The sequence below is a fragment of the Schistocerca gregaria genome, chromosome 6 (assembly GCF_023897955.1).
Source record: "Schistocerca gregaria isolate iqSchGreg1 chromosome 6, iqSchGreg1.2, whole genome shotgun sequence".
Classification (NCBI taxonomy): domain Eukaryota; kingdom Metazoa; phylum Arthropoda; class Insecta; order Orthoptera; family Acrididae; genus Schistocerca; species Schistocerca gregaria.
In genome coordinates this window covers 482,665,689-482,690,066 of record NC_064925.1, presented here as the reverse complement: position 1 = coordinate 482,690,066, position 24,378 = coordinate 482,665,689, and the positions used below count along the sequence as shown (strand labels likewise).

The 24,378-nt window shown below is 39.4% G+C and overlaps 1 protein-coding gene across 1 annotated transcript in view; it reads left to right on the top strand.

Moving 5' to 3' along the window:
* The window catches only part of LOC126278698 (ornithine decarboxylase-like), a 118,380-nt gene extending 106,880 nt beyond the window's left edge, over positions 1-11,500 (top strand). The window contains exons 6-9 of the mRNA XM_049978967.1: positions 3,706-4,003; positions 4,132-4,383; positions 10,377-10,585; positions 10,784-11,500. Coding sequence (XP_049834924.1) covers positions 3,706-4,003; positions 4,132-4,383; positions 10,377-10,585; positions 10,784-10,907 — 883 coding nt within the window. The 3' untranslated portion in view covers positions 10,908-11,500. The remainder of the gene's footprint in view (positions 1-3,705; positions 4,004-4,131; positions 4,384-10,376; positions 10,586-10,783) is intronic.
* The last annotated feature ends 12,878 nt before the right edge of the window (positions 11,501-24,378 follow it).

The following is a 24,378-nucleotide window of genomic DNA, read 5'->3' as shown; positions in this document are numbered from 1 at the left end:
ACGTTCCACATCATTACGAAGTGTCGTATTCATGATCTATGGAACAAGTACTAATCTAATCTAATCTAATCTAATCATCTCTTACTCATTATCCATATTTTCTTCTCACTCACTCATCTATCAACTTTCTACTGAGTGTATTATTTCTAGCCACCCTCTACGACCTCCCCCCCCCCCCCCCCCCAAAAAAAAAAATCCTCCAGTCTTTGTCTCCCCACATGCTTGATGCAACCTATCTTCCTTTCCTTCTTCAGGAAGGACTTAAGGAAAGCAGTTATCAATCTAAAGAAGACTATTTTGAACACCAAAGAACGCTACTGGCCATTAAAATTGCTACACCAAGAAGAAATGCAGATGATAAACGGGTATTCATTGGACAAATATATTATACTAGAACCACGTGTGATAACATTTTCACACAATTTGGGTGCATAGATCCTGAGAAATCAGTAGCCAGAACAACCACGTCTGGCCATAATAAAGGCCTTGATACACCTGGACATTGAGTCAAAAAGAGCTTGGATGGTGTGTACAGGTGCAGATGCCCATGCAGCTTCAACACGATACCACAGTTCATCAAGAGTAGTGACTGGCGTATTGTGATGAGCCAGTTGCTTGGCCACCATTGACCATACATTTTCAATTGGTGAGAGATCTGGAGAATGTGCTGGCCAGGGCAGCAATCGAACATTTTCTGTATCCAGAAAGGCCCGTCTGTACAGGACCTACAACATGCGGTCGTGCATTATCCTGCTGAAATGTAGGGTTTCATAGGGATAAAATGAAGAGTGGAGCCATGGGTCATAATGCATCTGAAATGTAATGTCTACTGTTCAAAGTACCGTCAATGAGAACAAGAGGTGACCGAGACGTGTAACCAGTGACACCCCATCCACGCCGGGTGATATGCCAGTATGGTGATGATGAATACATGCTTCAAATGTGCATTCACCACGATGTAGCCAAACACAGATGTGACCAGCATGATGCTGTAAACAGAACCTGGATTCATCCGAAAAAATGACGTTTTGCCATTCGTGCACCCAGGTTCGTCGTTGAGTACACCATCGCAGGTGCTCCTGTCTGTGATGCAGTGTCAAGGGTCACGGCAGCCATGGTCTCCGAGCCGATAGTCCATGCTGCTGCAAACATCCTCGAACTGTTCGTGCAGATGGTTGTTGTCTTGCAAACGTCCCCATCTGTTTACTCAGGGATTGAGGCATGGCTGAACGATCCATTATAGCCATGTAGATAAGATGCCTGTCATCTCGACTGCTAGTGACATGAGGCCATTGGGATCCAGCATGGCATTCTGTATTACCCTCCTGAACCCACCGATTCCATATTGTGCTAACAGTCATTGGATCTTGACCAATGCGAGCAGAAATGTCGCGATAGGATAAACCACAATTACGATAGGCTACAATCTGACCTTTATCAAAGTCGGAAATGTGATGGTACGCACTTCTCCTCCTTACACGAGGCATCACAACATGGTTTCGCCAGGCAATGCCGGTCAACTGCTGTTTGTGTTTGAGAAATCATTTGGAAACTTTCCTCTTGTCAACACGTTGTAGGTGTTGCCACAGGTGCCAACCTTGTGTGAATGCTCTGAAAAGTTAATCATTTGCATATCAGAGCACCTTATTCCTGTTGGTTAAATTTTGCATCTGTAGCACGTCATATTCATGATGTAGGAATTTTAATGGCCAGTAGTGTACTTTACCAGGCATGGTTCTGTTGGAGGTAGTATGTTGTTGCCTTATTTTGACCTTTGAACTGCCTTATCCAGCCAGTTATAGGGAGACTTACAGTTTAATGTGGATCCTGAACCATGGTGGAGCTCAGCATTTTTCGCAGAAGATAATATTGCTAGAAGTGAAAGAAGTTGTAAATTACAGCTAAAGTCCTATAACTGACCAGAAATCGATCCAAAAAACCTTTGGATTTGTAGTCTGGCACTTGACCACTGAGCCAGATTGACCTTACACTTCCAAAAGCAATGCATAATTTATTCTTTTTCTTTCATTGGGCATGTATATCAGCAGTCTTAGATATTCACCCTCTAAATGTATGTAGTGGCCGACCATCCTGTCTCCCTGTAATTTGCAGTTTTTCGATCAATTTTCCTTTTGATGTAAATAAATAAATAAATATTGTAAGAAGAAACATGAAAGAACATTTGGTTTGCATGGATAACTACACTCCTGGAAATGGAAAAAAGAACACATTGACACCGGTGTGTCAGACCCACCATACTTGCTCCGGAGACTGCGAGAGGGCTGTACAAGCAATGATAACACGCACGGCACAGCGGACACACAAGGAACCGCGGTCTTGGCCGTCGAAAGTGCGCTAGCTGCGCAGCATTTGTGCACCGCCACCGTCAGTGTCAGCCAGTTTGCCGTGGCATACGGAGCTCCATCGCAGTTTTTAACACTGGTAGCATGCCGCGACAGCGTGGACGTGAACCGTACGTGCAGTTGACGGACTTTGAGCGAGGGCGTATAGTGGGCATGCGGGAGGTCAGGTGGACGTACTGCCGAATTGCCCAACATGTGGGGCGTGAGGTCTCCATAGTACATCGATGTTGTCGCCAGTGGTCGGCGGAAGGTGCACATGCCCGTCGACCTGGGACCGGACCGCAGCGACGCACGGATGCACGCCAAGACCATAGGATCCTACGCAGTGTCGTAGGGGACCGCACCGCCACTTCCCAGCAGATTAGGGATGCTGTTGCTCCTGGGGTATCGGCGAGGACCATTCGCAACCGTCTCCATGAAGCTGGGCTACGGTCCCGCACACCGTTAGGCCGTCTTCCGCTCACGCCCCAACATCGTGCAGCCCGCCTCCAGTGGTGTCGCGACAGGCGTGAATGGAGGGACGAATGGAGACGTGTCGTCTTCAGCGATGAGAGTCGCTTCTGCCTTGGTGCCAACGATGGTCGTATGCGTGTTTGGCGCCGTGCAGGTGAGCACCACAATCAGGACTGCATACGACCGAGACACACAGGGCCAACACCCGGCATCATGGTGTGGGGAGTGATCTCCTACACTGGCCGTACACCTCTGGTGATCGTCGAGGGGACACTGAATAGTGCACAGTACATCCAACCCATCATCGAACCCATCGTTCTACCATTCCTAGACCGGTAAGGGAACTTGCTGTTCCAACAGGACAATGCACGTCCGCATGTATCCCGTGCCACCCAACGTGCTCTAGAAAGTGTAAGTCAACTACCCTGGCCAGCAAGATCTCCGGATCTGTCCCCCATTGAGCATGTTTGCGACTGGATGAAGTGTCGTCTCACGCGGTCTGCACGTCCAGCACGAACGCTGGTCCAACTGAGGCGCCAGGTGGAAATGGCATGGCAAGCCATTCCACAGGACTACATCCAGCATCTCTACAATCGTCTCCATGGGAGAATAGCAGCCTGCATTGCTGCAAAAGGTGGATATACACTGTACTGGTGCCGACATTGTGCATGCTCTGTTGCCTGTGTCTATGAGCCTGTGGTTCTGTCAGTGTGATCATGTGATGTATCTGACCCCAGGAATGTGTCAATAAAGTTTCCCCTTCCAGGGACAATGAATTCACGGTGTTCTTATTTCAATTTCCAGGAGTGTATATTGTCTGAAAATACTGTGTGAGACAATAAAAATCAAGAAATTAGCTTAATATATTACTTGGTCTTTCATTTTTCAGGCTGGTGATACGGATACGATGTGATGCAGCTATAGCAAAAAGCTGCCTGGGGAAGAAATTTGGTTGTGACCCAGAGAGAGAGGCACCACATCTAATGAATGTGGCCCACTCATTAGGACTAGAGATTGTGGGTGTCAGTTTTCATGTTGGTTCTGGCTGTGGTGATCCACCTATTTATCACAAAGCTATTGCAGCATCCCGAAAGGTTTTTGACCATGGGGTGTTTCTGGGTTTCTCCATGAAACTAATTGATATTGGTGGTGGTTTTCCTGGTGAAAAGGGTTGCTCTTTAGACAGGGTAATATTATAAGTTTCTTACTTGTTGGAGAACTTTATTTTTATCTCATTCTGAAGTAGAACTTCCACATACAAAGAAATTCACTACACAGTGTTATGTAACATATAATTTTTCTTTCAATTTTACAGATAGCAGAGGTGGTGAATAATGCTCTGGAAGAATTCTTTCCTGATTGTGGCACACAAGTTATAGCAGAGCCAGGGCGCTTTTATGTTGCTTCTGCTTACACACTTGCTGCAAATGTCCATTCCAAAAGAGAGCTTAGTAATGTAAAGGATGGATCCATAACGTCAGTCATGTACTATATAAATGATGGAGTATATGGTAGTTTTAACTTCATATTGTATGCACCTGCAAAAGTGACACCAATTCCTCTCAAAGTAAGTTTGATATAGTTTTTGCACAATTATTATCATTAATATTGTGTGAAATGGGTGAATCACATCTTATAATTTCCCTATGATGCTTCTTGAAAATAAGGAACAAATTAAAACGAATGAAAAGAAACTGTGGTCTAAGTAATTTAAAAATTATTCACTGCTTCTTTCATTCAGCTTCTTCTTGCCATGCTAATAGTCTGTTTCAGAGTTGTGCATTTACGTTAGTTATCTTAACTTTAAATTTTATTGATATATCACGTAACAACATTCAGATAAAATCTATTTTAACTGGAATTGTTTTTAATCTGAACTACTTCTGTTTCAGTTTTCAATGCACACCAGAATCAATTAGTTATTTGTTTCATAAATGCATACATAATAAATACAATGCATGTAATTATGAAAAATTGAGGTTCCATCTGTGCTACTTCATCATACTGGGATTGTATTTATGCCTCACTGAAAATGTGGGCTTAGTTTGACAATCAGGCATTTTCCAAAGAATAATAATATGGCGCTATAGCAAAATAGTGTGTAAAAACTTTTATCATTTTCTGTGGGTAGTATTACTGCTTTTCAAGATTTGTTATACACATATATATGCATTGTGTTCTTCTTTATAAAATACATTTGTTTGTGTACTTAATGGCTTGGTGTACTATATGGCTTGTAACTGGAACAATCATTTCTAATTAAAGCCATTTCAGCAGCTTGCATGCTGTGTTTCTTAAGTCTAACTGTTCAGTGTACTGTAATGAGTGCACATGGAATGTAATGTTGTGTTTCTTTTGTTGTTGCTGCTGCCATCGTTATTATTGTGTTGTTAATGATGATGGTGATGAAGAGAAAACATGTAACATAGTCCACTACTCTTAAATAGCACACAACTTAATATTCTTGCCCAACAGATTTATTATGGTCAGCATTATCAGCTATGTACACAGGATGAGGTTTTCTTCACTAGACCTTTCATAGGCCACAGCCATATGATGCATGGCTTCTTGGACCGGTCTAGTGTCCAATCCTGTTGTGGAAGAGCTTCCATCAGTTCCAGTCCTGATGCTTGGGTGTTTTAGGTCTCATCAAGCTTTCAGTTTTTGTTTGATTTTGTACTGTGTTTTCCATTTTGGCACCATGTGAATTGGGGATATATTAAGTCCATACCATGGGGCCCCACAAGGTGCAAGGCTAATGGTCGATAACCAGTATCTGTATCCCTGAGGTTCCATTCATGACACATCTTCCCATGTGCCTTGCACCTGTCAGCATGGATTGCATTACACTTTTGAATGGGTACCTGGGGATTAGGGAATGTCTGTGGGAATGGATGTGGGAGAGATTGGGTGTTGTGGGGTGCACTGTGATCCTCAGGTATTTCAATGTGCCATCCCTCTGCTTGCTATCACCTTGCTGTTGAGCTCAAGATTCTTGCGTCGGTGGGAGGATGAGTGGCTGGAAGTTACCAACTATAAGCTCCATGTAGTAAAAGCCCACACTGCAGCTGTGGTGGCATGGCTTCTTGATCCGCAAGAGGACCCTCCAGTATGTAGTGCTTGTGGTGTATAGATCACTGTGTGTTGTGTTTTATTAGACTGCATTTTATTTTCTGACCAGTGGGCCTTGGCTGATTTTCTGACAGATCTGAAATCTATTTTCGGTGACAATCAATTGAATGTGGTTAGAGATTTAAAGTTTTTTGAATTGTCAAATGTTTTTATCAAGATTTTAGAGAGGTGGTTTTAATATGATCACGAGGTGACTGGCTTGCCCAATTTTATGTAAGTGGTCAGCCAGTGACATTTTCCTGGGCCTTCCTTTTAGCTCCCTTCTTGTTTTACTGATGTTTTAGTCTCCTTTATAGCATATTTTATTCTTTCCTGTCGTCTTAGTGGGTGTGATCACATTTTAATATTTTTTCCACATTTGTTTCTTTTAATGCATGTAAGGTTGCTGATAACCCTGCTGCTGAGTGTCCATAAGCACTAAACATTCACACACACTTTTCAGCAGCTATTGGATTCTGTATTGTTGTTCTGACTTCAGATTGGCTTGACTGTTAGTCTTTTTTATACAAGTCCCAGTCTGTTTTTCTATGATTTCCATTGATCATGGCCTGTTTAGCAGCTATTTCAACCACAAACTTGATATACATCTAGTCAGATAAGGATGGCTCCACCACCACATGACACTGTTTGATATAACTATCTATTAAGATGATTCCAGAAGTTATGTCAGTTACTTCATCTCTTCTTCTATTCCTGAAGGAAGGTTTTCTACCCCTGTTCAGGATCTCCAGGTCACTATAGAGTAAATATTCGAGAAGGTACTCAATTCTGCCTTTGGTGTCACTGCTTCCCACAGCAAGTTGTGTACACTGGCACCACAACTAACCAAGAGCTGTTCATTTAGCTGTGAACAGGTGTTTACCAGTCTCCCCACTTCCTGGGAAGGAGGAACACTGTCCTCATAAGGAAATATAGGCCAAGGCAAGTACAGTTTCCCTCTTGATACCTTCCTTTTGCAGCATCCTTATAGCCACTAAGTCGCTGACACAAATGTCCACCATCAGCATGAATGAAATTACATTGTTGACATAATCCATGTTCTGTAGTTCCTTAGATTTCTAGCATAAATCAACTTTTCCTAGATCAGTGTAATGTCCACTACTTGTCCTCCCAGAAGGCAACTCAGGACAGCAGTGGCCTCCTTGCTACACTGAAGGTCCATCTGCAACACTTGCAGCCACCAACTTGCAGCCATGACCATTTCCAATGTCATTATTATCCTGATGGTAAACTATGAGAGCCTTAAGCACAGTTTCAGGTCCTGTTCTTTCATGGCTCTCAGGTATTCTTCACGGACTTCTACCTAAAGGATTAGGCCATCCAATACAACCTTTTGGTTAGTTACACTCTAGTCCTCTATTGATACCATCTGGTCCTGCACCCATACTTTCATGAACATAGTCTTTGTGTAAGTATCAGTACCAAAATTGATATCTTAGTGGTCTTTAAGAGTTCAGAGCTGTCTTGACCAGCAGCTTCACCTCCTCCCAGGGTGATAATTTGGTCACCATCTCCTTATGCCAATTCACTGTTCCCGCCTCCTTCCTAAAAAAAAAAAAAAAAAAAAAAAAAAAAAAAAAAAAAAAAAAAAAAAAAAAAAAAGAGAGAGAGAGAGAGAGAGAGAGAGAGAGAGAGAGAGAGAGAGAGAGAGAGAGAGAGAGAGAGAAAGAGAGAGAGAGAGAGAGAGAGAGAGAGAGAGAGAGAGACCTGAACAAGTTCCACCTGCTGTGAGGTGATGTTGACCAGTGGTTAGTCCTGTTGGGTAACCGCCATCCTGAAAACTGAGAGTGCTGTGCTATAGGTCTATTTTTCTATTTCTTACCTTTACTTTTTCTGAATTCATTTGCTCTGAGAAGTGTGAGTATTAGACTCATCCCTTGTTCCCTGTCTTGGAAGCAGGAGGAGTCTGTTTAATCCCTTCACTCTGAGACAGTCTTTCTTTGGAGGTTTTAGGTTTGAGACCTTTATCCATGCCAATAATGTTTCAGAATCCATTCATTTCCTTCTTTTCCATTTTGTTCTCTGAGAAGTTTTCTTCTCTGAGTTGCAACCAAGGCTTTGATCTTGACCCTGTCCAATTTCTCAGTGATGATTTCCACTTCTTGGACTGGTCTAGTGTCCATTCCTGTTGTGGAAGAGCTTCCATCAGTTCCAGTCCTGATGCTTGGGTGTTTTAGGTCTCATCAAGCTCTCAGTTTTTGTTTGATTTTGTACTGTGTTTTCCATTTTGGCACCATGTGAATTGGGGATATATTAAGTCCATACCATGGGGCCCCACAAGGTGCAAGGCTAATGGTCGATAACCAGTATCTGTATCCCTGAGGTTCCATTCATGACACATCTTCCCATGTGCCTTGCACCTGTCAGCATGGATTGCATTACACTTTTGAATGGGTACCTGGGGATTAGGGAATGTCTGTGGGAATGGATGTGGGAGAGATTGGGTGTTGTGGGGTGCACTGTGTATGATTCTTCTCCCGGCACCTCTCCAGCATGGGAGACCCTGACAGTAGCTGTGCTACACCCGGCATAGCCCACAGCTTCATGTGAACATGCAAGTCTCCCTGCCTGCATGGTCACTACATTGACAAGTTGGTTTCCCTTGTAGAGGGAGCTATTACTTAAACAAAGTATTTTAAAATAGAAAAGCAACAGCCTTTCTTAAATATTGTCTCTTAAAATAGAATATTTGAATAGTTTTTCACACTGTTCTGTGATCTGGCAAGATGACTGTGTTTTCTTGTAGTTCTGTTTTATGGAATACTGCATGCACCATCATCATTGACAAACTTCCTTTGTTTCTAACAAATCATGAAGTTGGATTTCAGTCTAATTCAATAAATGCAGCTGTCACACAATCAAACCATTAATGTTGAAGGACAACATTGTCAGAATACAGTTTTCCACATATAATTTTGTTTCTTAAATATCTTCAGATGTAGATTAGATTAGATTAGATTAATACTTGTTCCATAGATCATGAATACGACACTTCATAATGATGTGGAATGTGTCAGGTTAAAGAAAGATGTCTGTACAAGATATTACATTACACAAAATATTCCATGACACTAATGCTTACGTTGGTTTTTTTTTCCCCTCCCTTAATTTATATCAAAAAATTCAGCCAATGAGTAGAAGGAGTTGCCATCTAGAAATTCTTTTAATTTTTTTTTAAATGTTGGTGACTATCTGTCAGGCTTTTGATGCTGTTTGGTAGGTGACCAAAGACTTTTGTGGCAGCATAATTTACCCCCTTCTGTGCCAAAGTCAGATTTAACCCTGCGTAGTGTAGATCATCCTTTCTCCTGGTGTTATAGCTATGCACACTGCTGTTACTCTTGAACTGGGCTGGATTATTAACAACAAATTTCGTAAGTGAATATATATACTGTGAGGTTACTGTGAGGATCCCTAGATCCTTAAATAGATGTCTGCAGGATGACCGTGGATGGACTCCAGCAATTATTCTGAGTACACGTTTTTGAGCAATGAATACTTTTCTACTCAACGATGAATTACCCCAGAATATGATACCATACAAAAGCAGTGAATGAAAGTTAGCATAGTAAGCTAATTTACTGAGATTCTTATCACCAAAATTTGCAATAACCCTAATAGCATACGTAGCTGAACTCAGACATTTCAGAAGACCATCAGTGTGTTGCTTCCAGTTTAACCTCTCATCAATGGACACACCTAAAAATTTTGAAAATTATACCTTAGCTACAGACTTCTGTTCAAAGTCTATATTTATTACTGGAGTTATGCCATTTACTGTACGGAACTGTATATACTGTGTTTTATCAAAATTTAAAGAGAGTCCGTTTGCTGAGAACCACTTAATAATTTTGGGAAAAACATCATTTACAATTACATCACTTAGTTCTTGGTTTTTGGATGTTATTACTATACTTGTATCATCGGCAAAAAGAACTAACTTTGCATCTTCATCAATATGGAATGGTAAGTCATTAATGTATATCAAGAACAGTAAAGGACCTAAGACCGAACCCTGTGGGACTCCGTACTTGATAGCCCCCCAGTTTGAGGAATCAGCTGTTGCATTAACATTACATGAACCACTTATTTCAACTTTCTGCATTCTTCCAGTTAAGTATGATTTAAACCATTTGTGCACTGCCCCCCTCAAATGATTTAGCTTATCTAAAAGAATTCCATGATTTACACAGTCAAAGGCCTTTGAGAGATCACAAAAAATACCAATGGGTGATGTCTGGTTATTCAGAGCATTTAATATTTGATCAGTGAAAGCGTATATAGCATTTTCTGTTGAAAAGCCTTTCTGAAAACCAAACTGACATTTTGTTAGTATTATTATTGACTTTGAAAGCAGCCATACTATGACTTTCTATTTAATAATGTGCATTAAACAGCTCTCAATTTAATCTAACACTTCTTTTAAAGGGAACAAAGCATGCAGTATACCCAAGTTCTATTTGGGGACCAACTTGTGAAGACATAGATAAAGTAGTAAACTTAACTTTGCTGCCAGAGCTGGGTATTGGTGACTGGCTGGTATTTGAGAATATGGGTGCTTACAATTTACAAGTGGCATCTCCCTTTAGTGGTTTTCCCACCCCAGCAGTGCACACAGTGATTGATGAACATGGCTGGTGAGTGAAATTTTTCATTAAAAATTAGTTATAGAGTCTAATGTGTTTATGCACATGACACTTTTTAAAACAGTTTCAGTTATTTGTCAGCCAAATTATTTTATTCATTGTTTAAGTTAATCTAATCAGACATTTAAAATATTTATTCTCTAGTTGATTCCCGTATTATGACATTTGTTTCTTTACTTCTGACTTCAGGAGGCAGCTCAAAAATAAGGATCTAATGAAAGAAACTCATTTTGTCATTGGAAACTCCCCAGAAAAATTGCCTCCTGGGACTGGCAGGGACAACATTGATGAAAAGTCTGTCTTCTCAACATAAGACTCCAATATATTTTCAGGTTTTGTACTCGTATATTAACCTGCTGTGAGGGGACATTACAAATACAAGAATTTTGACATTTTTATTAGACAGAGCATGAGAGCTGCAATATAAATTATATTTTTGTGCTTCATGAATAACAGATAAATATTTGTTGTGCTCATCTTCTGTGCAAAGCTACACTAGTAGCTACATGAACAGCCATATGTTACTTTGTCTTTACGTCAATGTCTCATTTTGAAAAACTCCAATGTACAAACAGCCTTTTTTGGTGGTATAGATGCAACAATTTTGTTATGTATAGCATTTCTGCATGTATCTGTATGGATATGGTGTCAGTGTCTAGTATTGTTACAGCAGAATCTTATCTTTTTCTGTGCAGGTATTTTTAAATGCCACAAAGAACACTGCAGTCTTAGGCACAGCATGGTGTTACACAATACTGCATTCATAATGTGATTTTCATGTATATTTTTTGAGTATATGTTTTGTCAGACTGTTAGGGCACAGTTTGTTAAATAACATTGTGTACTGTACACCATTACTTGATGTGTGAAGCTTAATAAAGCAACTGAGTTATAAATCTCCATATATGTCACGTTCACAAACCTTTTGGTCATTTCAGACTCACAGTTCATTCAAAAATACCTTTCTAAAAATGCAAAATGTGCTTACATACTAGTTCTTATTTGAACTGCATGCATTATTTCAAGGATATTAACTGATTGTGGGATGTGAATGGAGTACAGTTCAGAACCTCCTGCTATAGCATAATGAGAGGGAGGGTTTCAAATGATCCTTTGTCCACTCCAATGAAATTTTCTGTGAATTTCTTCACTGCAGAAAACTGAAAACATCTGTATATGAACTAATCTACCACTGTCAAGTGTTTAAGTACTTAATTCTTGGGAAGAACTCTGTGTAGCTGCTCTGGAACATTGTCAGGGTAGTCCTCATTAGACAGTATCCTAGAGATAACTTCTCTGTTTTTTGTGTCTGTTAAAATGCAAATAATCCTGCTATGCTTGCAGCTAAATTCATATACCCATAGTGACTCCAACATTTAGGGATATTAAATTATAAATAATTCTAATCCCAAAAAAAGCAGGTGTTGACAGATGTGCAAATTACCAAACTATCAGTTTAATAAGTCAAAGCTGCAAAATAATAACGCGAATTCTTTACAGATGAATGGAAAAACTGGTAGAAGCCGACCTTGGGGAAGATCAGTTTGGATTCCGTAGAAATGTTGGAGCACGTGAGGCAATTCTGACCCTACAACTTATGTTAGAAGAACGATTAAGAAAAGGCTAACCTATGTTTCTAGCATTTGTAGACTTAGAGAACGCTTTTGACAATGTTGACTGGAATAATCTCTCTTTCAGATTCTGAAGGTGCCAGGGGCAAAATACTGGGAGCAAAGGCTATTTACAATTTGTACAGAAACCAAATGGCAGTTATAGGAGTCGAGTGACATGAAAAGGAAGCAGTAGTTGGGAAGGGAGTGAGACAGGGTTGTAGCCTCTCCCTGATGCTATACAGTTTGTATTTTGAGCAAGCAGTAAAGGGAACAAAAGAAAAGTTTGGAGTAGGTATTAAAATCCATGGAGAAGAAATAAAAACTTTGAGGTTCGCCGATGACATTGTAATTCTGTCAGAGACAGCAAAGGACTTGGAAGAGCAGTTGAACGGAATGGACAGTGTCGTGAAAGGAGGGTACAAGATGTACATCAACAAAAGCAAAACAAGGATAATGGAATGTAGTCGAATTAAGTTGGGTGATGCTGAGGGAATTAGATTAGGAAATGAGACACTTAAAGTAGTAAAGGAGGTTTTTTATTTGGGGAGCAAAATAACTGATGATGGTCGCAGTAGAGAGGATATAAAATGTAGACTGGCAATGGTAAGGAAAGGGTTTCTGAAGAAGAGAAATTTGTTAACATTGAGTATAGATTTAAGTGTCAGGAAGTCTTTTCTGAAAGTATTTGTATGGAGTGTAGCCATGTATGGAAGTGAAATGTGGACGATAAATAGTTTAGACAAGAAGAGAATAGAAGCTTTTGAAATATGGTGCTACAGAAGAATGCTGAAGGTTAGATGGGTAGATCACATAACTAATGAGGAGGTATTGAATAGAATTGGGGAGAAGAGGAGTTTGTCACACAACTTGACCAGAAGAAGGGATCGGTTTGGTAGGACATGATCTGAGACATCAAGGGATCACCAATTTAGTACTGGAGGGTAAAAATCGTAGAGGGAGACCAAGAGATGAATACACTAAGCAGATTCAGAAGGATGTAGGCTGCAGTAGGTTCTGGGAGATGAAGAAACTTGCAGAGGATAGAGTAGCATGGAGAGCTGCATCAAACCCGTCTCAGGACTGAAGTCCACAATAAAAACAACAAATTCTAACCTAGCTTACTTCAGTTTTATTCTTTTTATTTTCTTTGTTTTAGATTTCTGTACAGTTTTTCCATAACATGCACATATTTTCATAAAATTTTCATTGTTTCGTAGTTAATTAAATAGATGTAATGATGTAACCAAATTTTGTGATTCAGAAATTGAACCATAACTGCGAATCTCAGTGAGTACCTTCTGACTATTTTTGTACAAGGGAACCATGGTATTGGCAGCTTGTTACAGTTACTGCATTGCATAAGATGCTTTATCCCAGTTAGCTTTGTATTAGTATTACACTAAAAATACAGCACAGTATCAACAATGATACACAGCACTATTATGGGTAAGTTTAGTGGTGTAGAGTTGGCCGATGGGCACCTACTGTATGGATCCAGTGAATGCAATGGAAGAGCTGCACACCAACACTATTATGAGCTGTTCCTAGTCTGATGACAACTACATCACAGTACTTTTGCACCTTGCAATTGTTGGACTACAGTATGCTTTGTGTTTTGCTTTGTTATTGATTGCATATTATAGACTGTTTCACTGTTGTAAATGTATTTTAACAGAAACAAGGATCATTTCAGTAATAAATCATAATTACAGCCGATAGATACACAAAACAGAACAGAAAATTTACATTCCTAGTTTTCAGGACTTTGTTCCTTCATCAGGAATGAGAGAGGGGAAAAAAGGGAAGAAGGGAAAGTGGATTCAGTTATGAAGCAACAGGGAAAGGTAAAAAGGGGGGTAGCAAGGATGGAGGCATGGTTGTCGGAGGGAAGCCAAAGATATTCTACTGTAAGTACTGTGCCAGCTTCAAACCAAAGAGGATGCATACAGAAGTAAAGAGGTATATAGTATAAAGGGAAACACAACTATATAGGATATATACCGTTCTGTTTTGTGTATCTATCAGCTGTATTGAGCTGAGGTAAGTACAGGGCAGCCCCTCTATCTCTTTGTTAGTATTTGTTTCACATCTTTATATGAGATTTTCCATTAATCATTTAAATCATAATTACATTATTATTGTGTAATGAGCTGCTGGAAACTGTGGGGCCCTTATAGCAAAATACTCAGAAAGTATCCCAAACAGTCTCTGAAAGTTTCTTGGTGGAGCTCAAGTGCATCCTGTATATGCAGCATATGGTGTGGAAAGTTCTTGTGGAATGTACATAATTTATGAGTAAAGGTAACAACTCACTGTGCAGTAGTGGTGCTGAATCATAAACAGCTAGAGTACACAAATACCCACGTGTGTGTGTGCACACAGGGAGAGGCTGCAGGTGCATGGGACAGGGATGAGAGACATGATGGACACTATCCACAATGATTTCATGCAGCAGATGATGACAACATTCTAGAGGAGTGAACTGGGAGGGGGCACAAAACGGAGGGTAAGGTGACTATGGGGAAGATGTTGTGGGTGCAGGATGAGTCAAATTAGAGTTCTGGTCATGTTGGAGGCAGGTGTGATGTGGGGGTTATTGGAGATTGAGACCTGGAGGATTACAGGAATGAAGGAAGTCTTGCAAGCAAAGCTCCCATCTACAAAGTTCAGAAAAGCTTGTACTGAGGGTAAGGACCAAGATAATACAGAATGTGAAGCGACCATTGGAATTGAGCAAGTCATGTTCTGGCAGTGTTCTTGGCCACAATTTTTTGGTGCCTATTCATTTGTGAGGACAGTTCATTAGTGGTCATGAATATATGTTAAAAAGGATACAAGTGCAAATTATTAAATTTTATCTTCAGTTCTCTTAGTAATTGGTATAATCTTTGAGATTTGTGAACTATGCTGTTTATTACAAATCTGCCATGATGTATGGCAGTGTGGTTAGGTTGGAACCTGAGAGCACAGCTTAAATTGTTGATAGGTAAACTACCAGTGATTATATTTTTATTCTTTTCTCTCAAATATCTGGCTATTTCTTTCTGTATTTGGCACTATTTCTGAGAGTAAGTTTAGTCATGAACTTAAGAGAACAATTTAAATTGTTGAATGTAAAGCAATTATTGATTACAATGATAATGTTGTTTTTTACAATTATTTCACTTTTTTGTAATGTGACAAGTTTGTTGAGGGTGGGGTTAGCCAGAAATCTAAGTGTATAGCTTAAATGATCTTGACTGAAATGAGTAGATAATTCTCATTTTTGAACTACACGGCATTTTTATGTGTCATTGTGGAGATGCTGTCTATATGAAATGACTGTATAGGGGTTGTGTAGCCATTGCTGGTGGCTCACTCATGTATATGATGTAGTATAACTAATTATCTTACCAGTGTATGAGATGAAAGTAATTAGCCACAATCTTTAATTGTGAATAATGCATTATTTGGAATCAGAAATTTGATAATGGTTAAGGAAAACTTCTGAAAAAAAAATTGAGGGCATCATGGTAGTATTAGCATCAAAGTTCTGCCTGTAACTAATTAACAAATTAATCACTCTAATTTGATTACTTCATGTCAAGCTGTATTAACAATTCTAAATGTTTCTCAATATCAGCCATAATTAAACTCATGTAGAATCTTAGGGAATTATGTTACTAAAAATGCCAGATTCAGAATGCCTGTAATTAATTTTGTTATTACATCTTCTACAAATGTCAAATATAAACAAATGATCTATTTAAGATTCATACAAAACAAAGTTTTTGTATAAAATGTGAAGCTTGTAATATTATTCCAAAGTGTGTAAAGTTCTCCAGTTTGTGTTAGCACAAAAAGCTATTCAGTAATTAAGAAGAAATCTTTGATTATGTGTCAAGTATTGTTGACTGCATTTCATCACTTTATTTTTGTCTCGAAACCTAAAAGCCTATACTTGAAATACATTTATTATAAATGAACATTTGTTTACTTCAAAACTGTATTGACAGAATGTTTTGTAATGAAACTTTCTAATTGTAATTTAATAAACCTATTTTTTAAACTAAGTTATCAGAAGATGACCGTGTTAGAAGTGTGGAAGATAGGTGGGATAAACAATAAATGTGTGTGGATCTGTTATTAATGTGTAGCTGATTCAGGTATAATTTTTCCAACCGAACTTCACACTACTATATGGAATCTGTCCATCAACTGCATCCAACGGAAGGTAAACAACAATAAGAAGTGGGCAGAAAAGCAGCTTGGCAAAAATACTATTTGCAAAAGTGGAAGTAAGATCCTGTAGAAAAGCTGTTGAACCTGATTCCAGACCTCAGCCACTGAGCACAGATAAATACTGTATTATTTGTTGTTATCAGAAACATTGTTTTGCATTTAAAAAGAGTGTTGCGCGTGAGTATTCAAAATGATTAAGCAGGGAAGCGTGGAAAATCAATCAGTAAATGCAGATTCAGGGTTCACTCAGAGTTTCATTGTAGGATCATCATCTGTAGACACTAGCAATCCTTGTGCAGCCATGAATAATCTGCATATAGAAGCAGGCAGAAACATTTTCACAGTTCAGAGAAAATGATTGTGGACCTAAGTACAAAAATTTAAAGCTGACAGTCCCAGTTATGGCAACAGATAACACACAATTTGGAAGCAGCAAATAGTGAACTAAAAATCAATATAGGAAATCAGATTGTCAAGAACTCAGAACTAAAAGATCAGATAATAGCAAACCATACACAGATCATGGAGATAATAGAGGAATTACATCTGCTGAAGTCCACAGTTGAGCCTGGACAAAAACAACTTAGCACTTGTGTGGAAACAGTAGACAGTGGATTGGCAAATGTGGAGTCAAATGTGGCACCTGAGATTTCGAAATCAATAGACATATTAGAGAGTATTACCACTTCTGTTAAACACAAAGGTTCTCAACTGAGAGTAGAAGTAATTCAAATGGAATTATTTTTTTTAGAAAGTAAAAAATTTTAAAAGTAACACAAACTAGAAAATTTTGGCAGTTAGTAGTCATGTTAATTGTTGTACCTGTGACCGGAACAGTAACGGGGTTGCCAAGAATGAAGTGTGATGGGACCAAAAGGGAGAGGCCAGTGAACAAATGAACAAATGGGAAAGTGCAGTATCCACTAGAAAGATTGCGGGCGTCGCATATCGGCACGGCGCGTCACGGACGGTAGCTGTCGCAAGTAGAGTCCCGTCCACCAGAGGGCACGCGAGAATTTGGACACTACCTCTGCCGGCGTAACAACAACAACAACTCAGGCAGCATGGGCCGTGCCCAGTCAGTTAACATTGGGCATGCCTAGGACACAGTCTCGGTCTACACTAAGTGAAGTGCAACATAAACGTGAACAGTGTTACTACAGAAAGGATGGACATGAGCAACGACAGACAACCAAGCAAGACCTTATGAACAACAACACGCAAGAAGCAACAGGGTCATTCATTCGTACATGGAAACAAAGTAATGTAAACATGCTGTCTTAGGCGAGATGTCGATAGACTCATGCAAATATCAGACTGCCTAGCTGAGCAAGAGGCAGGCTCTTAAATACAGGATAGGGTATGTTGCTATTGACTGCTAGGTCCATGTGCTCCACTATGGCGCCCTCACATAATACATGGGCCAGGAACTAGCGCATCCACGGCTTATGGCGAGACAGCTGCAGAGACCTCTGGTGGTAATCGAGGTCCATGCCATCTGACCCAGATTTAAAACCCATGGCACTCGGTACCAGGTTAATGATGTCAAAAAAGTTGTTGATAACAAGAACACAGAAACTTTGTGCAGAAACTTATCAAAAGATTCATGGAGCTTCAGGAGGGAATAATACAAAAATGTTTCAATAGCAGCTGTGGTGGTACGTAGGAGAGTTTAAACTGCATGATACAGACTTTATCCGACACTGTAACAAAAAGTTTGCATATGACATGACCGATGTTTTCATTGGCCAACCAGTACACTAGTTCTGAAATGAGATTTAATGAGTTCAAAAAGAGCTTCCTAACCAAATTGGGACTTAAGCAGGGTAAGTGCAAATTAAATACACGTTTCTGAATGGTCCAACCTGTAGAGAAAGCAATGATATTGTGAAACTGTTCTTCGAAAAGCAACTTCAAAAGTTAATTCATCTTAATGAGCCATTTGACAAATTTAAGACAATTGTTGCGCTGAAATGTTGATTATCAAAAAAGCTTCAAAGGAACCGGTCTATTGAACAGATGAGTCTAGCGGACATTTTCTCAAACATGTGGACAAGCTAGACAGGGCTTTCAAAAGAAATGAGAGATCAAATTTTAATCAGAATAATTATGTAGGTCCACCACATGGAGGATAGGATCAGAACTTCAGTGGTGGAAACTAGGGAAGAAGAAATTTTGGTTGTAGCCTCAAATTCCATCAGGTTGAAAACATACAAAACTTTAATGGAAGTTGTAATGATTCATGTAAAATGTTGCTTAACTTAAGTTTCTTCTGGTCCACTGATGAATGAATGTGTAATTTTCATGCTTCACAAAATTTATTCACATTAATTGGCATCCAAACTGCACACTCGTCATGTAAACAAAACACGGACAGACTTGACTGATCTCTTTGACTTCCTAAAGAAACTTCAAAGCTGACTCTCCACAGCATTGCTGCATCACTTTATATAGAATCTTAACAATAACTTGCATAACAAAGCATTATTAATTTTGTACAATTTTGATGTTACAATTAAAATTTGCAAAACGTAAAGAAACTGCTGTTACAGCCAAATAAGGTTTATAATATAATATTCAGTGACAATATTTTATAGTAATATCTTTAGTTTTCCATAAGAAAATCATTATGAATTTTAATTACAATAATGTATTTCATGTTATTTCATTTATGTAATTAATTACAGTTTGGATTTGGTTTCTAACATGTAATGGTAGCACAGACCTTGTGCCTTATCCGATTAAATACATAGAATGCACAAATAAGTCCTCAAATTCTGGAAATTTGAAAACTGTGAGATGTAAACAATTGGAGAATTAATTAGAAATGTAATTATAAAGAATTTTAATTACAGAGGAAGAAATAAAAATAAATAACAAATGAAACTTGGTAATAACTTTTAAGCTGTTTCTCAAGATAGTGAGGTCTTCTGTTACTCGATTTTTAGATTACCATTTTGTTAATTAGAAGCACTGATTTTACATGCTAACATTTCTGCAGTCCCTAGCTGTTTATTGCTAATCAATTTCTAGATTAATTACTTAATTTAGTATATGTACATAATTTTATCAATGACAATAATCCACCAATAATTATGTCAATGCATGTCCTTCCAGAACATTCCACATGCTTTTTGCAATATATATAAAACACACACACACACACTTACATTAGGGGGAAAAAGGGACAGGTATACACTCGCACTCACACACACACACACACACACACACACACACACACACACACACACACACACACACATATATCCATTCGCACATATACAGACACAAGCAGACATATGTAAAGGCAAAGAGTGTGTGTGTGCGAGTGTATACCTGCCCCTTTTTCCCCCAAAGGTAAGTCTTTCCGCTTCCGGGATTGGAATGACTCCTTACCCTCTCCCTTAAAACACACATCTTTTTGTTTTTCCTTCTCCTTCCGTCTTTCCTGATGAAGCAACCGTGGGTTGCGAAAGCTTAATATTTGTGAGTGTGTTTTTTTATTGTGTCTATCTACCAGTGCTTTCCCGTTTGGTAAGTCACAGCATCTTTTTTTAAATAAAATAGAAAGAAACTTCCACATGGGAAAAATATATTAAAAACAAAGATTCCAAGAATTACCAAGCGGGAAAGCGCCGGTAGATAGTCACAATGAATAAAACACACAAACACACACACAGAATTTCGAGCTTTCGCAATCGGCGGCTGCTGCGTCAGGAAAGAGGAAAGGAAAAGGAAAGATGAAAGGATGTGGGTTTTAAGGGAGAGGGTAAGGAGTCATTCCAATACCGGGAGCGGAAAGACTTACCTTAGGGGGAAAAAAGGGTAGGTATACACTTGCGCACACACACACATATCCATCCATACGTACACAGACACCACACATACACACATACACAGGTGTCTGTGTATGTATGGATGGATATGCGTGTGTGTGTGTGTGTGTGTGTGTGTGTGTGTGTGTGTGCGGGTATATACCTATCCTTTTTTCCCCCTAAGGTAAGTCTTTCCGCTCCCGGGATTGGAATGACTCCTTACCCTCTCCCTTAAAACCCACATCCTTTCATTTTTCCTTTTCCTTCCCTCTTTCCTGATGAAGCAGGCGCCGGTTGCGAAATCTCAAATTCTGTGGGTGTGTTTGTTTTTTTTATTCATTGTGCCTATCTACCGGTGCTTTCCCGCTTGGTAAGTCTTGGAATCTTTGTTTTTAAGATATATATATATATATATATATATATATATATATATATATATATATATATATATATATATATATATATATATATATAAGTCCTTAGGAAGTACTGAATTGTCTGATAACTATCCAGATGCATATAAAAAATGGTGGTACTGAACATTTCATATGAGTCCTGGGGGAGGATGTATCATTGTACACCTCCGCTCCCCCCCCCCCCCCCCTTTCCCAGCCATTCTTACTAGTATTACTTGTATGAATGGCTGCTAAATACATACAAGCAACCCAAAAAATCTAAAAAGTTTTCTTTTCTTAGCTGTCACTCCAGTCACTGGCTCACACTGCACATCTTAAGGAACTGGCAGGTCACAATCATCAGTCCTTTTGCACTGTCCATCTTGTGTCTGAAACACCTCTTTTTCTGGTAGTTTCTACACTGCAATAGCACAGCCTACTCTTAGTTTCACAGTTTTCTAATTTTCACTTCCAGGTCAGATAAGGATCTTGGATATTGTTCTCTAGGTAGGAACAGGGATGAATTCATCACTCAAGGTACTCATGTAGGTTACAATTAAAGTCACAACAGGTATGAATACATCAAAAGCATTCACATATTACCCTATACTATTATCATATTTACAAACAAAATCACACAAAATTAAGCATCTCTAAACTGTAAAGATTTAGCTATATGCTGATTAAAGTCAATGAACCAAAAATGAATTATACATGTATCATTTGTTTTTGATTAATATTTCAGTATATCTCTCTATATAGTATATTGGACCCACAGATATCATTTAGCTCTTTATCATATCAAAAAAAAAACAAAAAAAAAACTCACAGACTACTCATCATCACACCATCTTGTAAATGTCTTTTGTCACAGTGCAACTTGTCTATTTAGTAACACATATACATCTTTTCCATTGTCCATTTGTTCATCTCATTAGCAAATTAATAAAATCATGACCATGACTGTAATTTTGAAAGAAGCACCCACAAATCAAATACATGCTCTACAGAGTATAACTACAATAATTGGTCAACCACTATTGTAGGAAAGTCAAATTTAGTAGACAGTTACATTTTCAAATTATTCCTCAAATAATGTTACTCAATAGTCATATAACATACAGAAAACTTATACTACAAAGAATGGATAGTTCTTTCAGTAAGAGATAACTTCATTACAGGTTTATAGATGAGTAAAAGATGAAGCACGCGTAAATGAAAGAATAAAATAGAATGCTACATAGCTTGGAGACCTAGTGCTCACCACACATGAAACAAAGATGTGTCTTTCTGAGGGCTTTTACATCATCTCAGTTTTTCTTGGTGTTGGACATTTACTCCATGTGGTTTGATAAAAAATGGTTTGTGGGGTTTTAGATTAAGTCTACCATCATAGTTTTATACTTTTTCAGGTTTCTCACTAAACACATCTTTTTATTCTCACAACAAACTACCTAACTGATCTGTTTGTTCTTCATCTAGACTTTCAGCTTCTTTTAGTTTGGTGACCACTAATTCAGCATACTTGTCTTCGCTGCATTCTTCTTCATCGTCTTCCTCGTTATTGTCAATTTCCTCATTTACAATGTGGCGACTATCGGCTCTACGAATGATATATCTCTGCCATAGCAGGCACTCTGACCCATGCGGACCTATTGTGTGCTGTGTAACATTACAGGACATATTGGGACATATTGAAGTATTCGATACTGTAGACTTTTAGGGGATGTCGATACAGATATGCAAAATGTAAAGGGAAACTTTGGTGATGTTTAAATATTGTACTGTGTCAATATTAGGACTTTTTGCACAGAAAGAACAAAAATAGAATTAATGTAAATATATATTAGTGTTAGTAACCTATTTTCATTCAATTTTGTAATGATATTTCATTTTGTAAAAGAAAGACTCACTGTTTGCTGTAGCTCTGATTAATTGTATAAATTATCAGTTTTGAGCTAAATTATCTCGTATAATATGGACAAGATACTTTTAAAAACTCACCAGCTAAAGAGAAAGTCTGTAAATGAACGTTTAATGCACACTTCTGGAACTTTCTATGGAGAAATTCTATATTATGATCGCAAAAATACGAAAACTTGTGAAAACTGTTTCATAACCTAATTTCGAAAGACGATTTGTATCAAGAAATATTGCTAAAAAGATTTATTTACGTTTTGAAACACGATTTAAATCATTTTACTTATAAATAGTTCTTCTAAATCACTCAAGAAATATCCAGAATCAAATGTCAAGATATTTCTGGAAACATCGGTACAAATCTGGTGAAGGTTATCCAGAAGCTGGTAGCAAAATGTTATAAAATCTATTTGGAAATTATGCTTGTAAGAATTTATATGTACTGATCCTTTTACTTACTTTAATCTGTACTAAAATTCTGTAATGTCTAATTTAGTTTTAAGTCGTGAATTGCTATCGTATTGTAAACAAAACATTGTCAAAGACTCTCATTGTTTGGAAATACACTCCTGGAAATTGAAATAAGAACACCGTGAATTCATTGTCCCAGGAAGGGGAAACTTTATTGACACATTCCTGGGGTCAGATACATCACATGATCACACTAACAGAACCACAGGCACATAGACACAGGCAACAGAGCATGCACAATGTCGGCACTAGTACAGTGTATATCCACCTTTCGCAGCAATGCAGGCTGCTATTCTCCCACGGAGACGATCGTAGAGATGCTGGATGTAGTCCTGTGGAACGGCTTGCCATGCCATTTCCACCTGGTGCCTCAGTTGGACCAGCGTTCGTGCTGGACGTGCAGATCGCGTGAGACAACGCTTCATCCAGTCCCAAACACGCTCAATGGGGGACAGATCTGGAGATCTTGCTGGCCAGGGTAGTTGACTTACACCTTCTAGAGCACGTTGGGTGGCACGGGATACATGCGGACGTGCATTGTCCTGTTGGGACAGCAAGTTCCCTTGCTGGTCTAGGAATGGTAGAACGATGGGTTCGATAGCGGTTTGGATGTACCGTGCACTATTCAGTGCCCCTTGATGATAACCAGAGGTGTACGGCCAGTGTAGGAGATCGCTTCTCACACCATGATGCCGGGTGTTGGCCCTGTGTGCCTCGGTCGTATGCAGTCCTGATTGTGGTGCTCACCTGCACGACGCCAAACACGCATACGACCATCATTGGCATCAAGGCAGAAGCGACTCTCATCGCTGAAGATGACACGTCTCCATTCGTCCCTCGATTCACGCCTGTCGCGACACCACTGGAGGCAGGCTGTACGATGTTGGGGCGTGAGCGGAAGACGGCATAACGGTGTGCGGGACCGTAGCCCAGCTTCATGGAAACGGTTGCGAATGGTCCTCGCCGATACCCCAGGAGCAACAGTGTCCCTAATTTGCTGGGAAGTGGCGGTGCGGTCCCCTACGGCACTGCGTAGGATCCTACGGTCTTGGCGTGCATCCGTGCGTCGCTGCGGTCCGCTCCCAGGTCGACGGGCACGTGCACCTTCCGCAGACCTCTGGCGACAACATCGATGTACTGTGGAGACCTCACGCCCCACGTGTTGAGCAATTCGGCGGTACGTCCACCCGGCCTCCCGCATGCCCACTATATGCCCTCGCTCAAAGACCGTCAACTGCACATACGGTTCACGTCCACGCTGTCGTGGCATGCTACCAGTGTTAAAGACTGCGATGGAGCTCTGTATGCCATGGTAAACTGGCTGACACTGACGGCGGCGGTGCACAAAT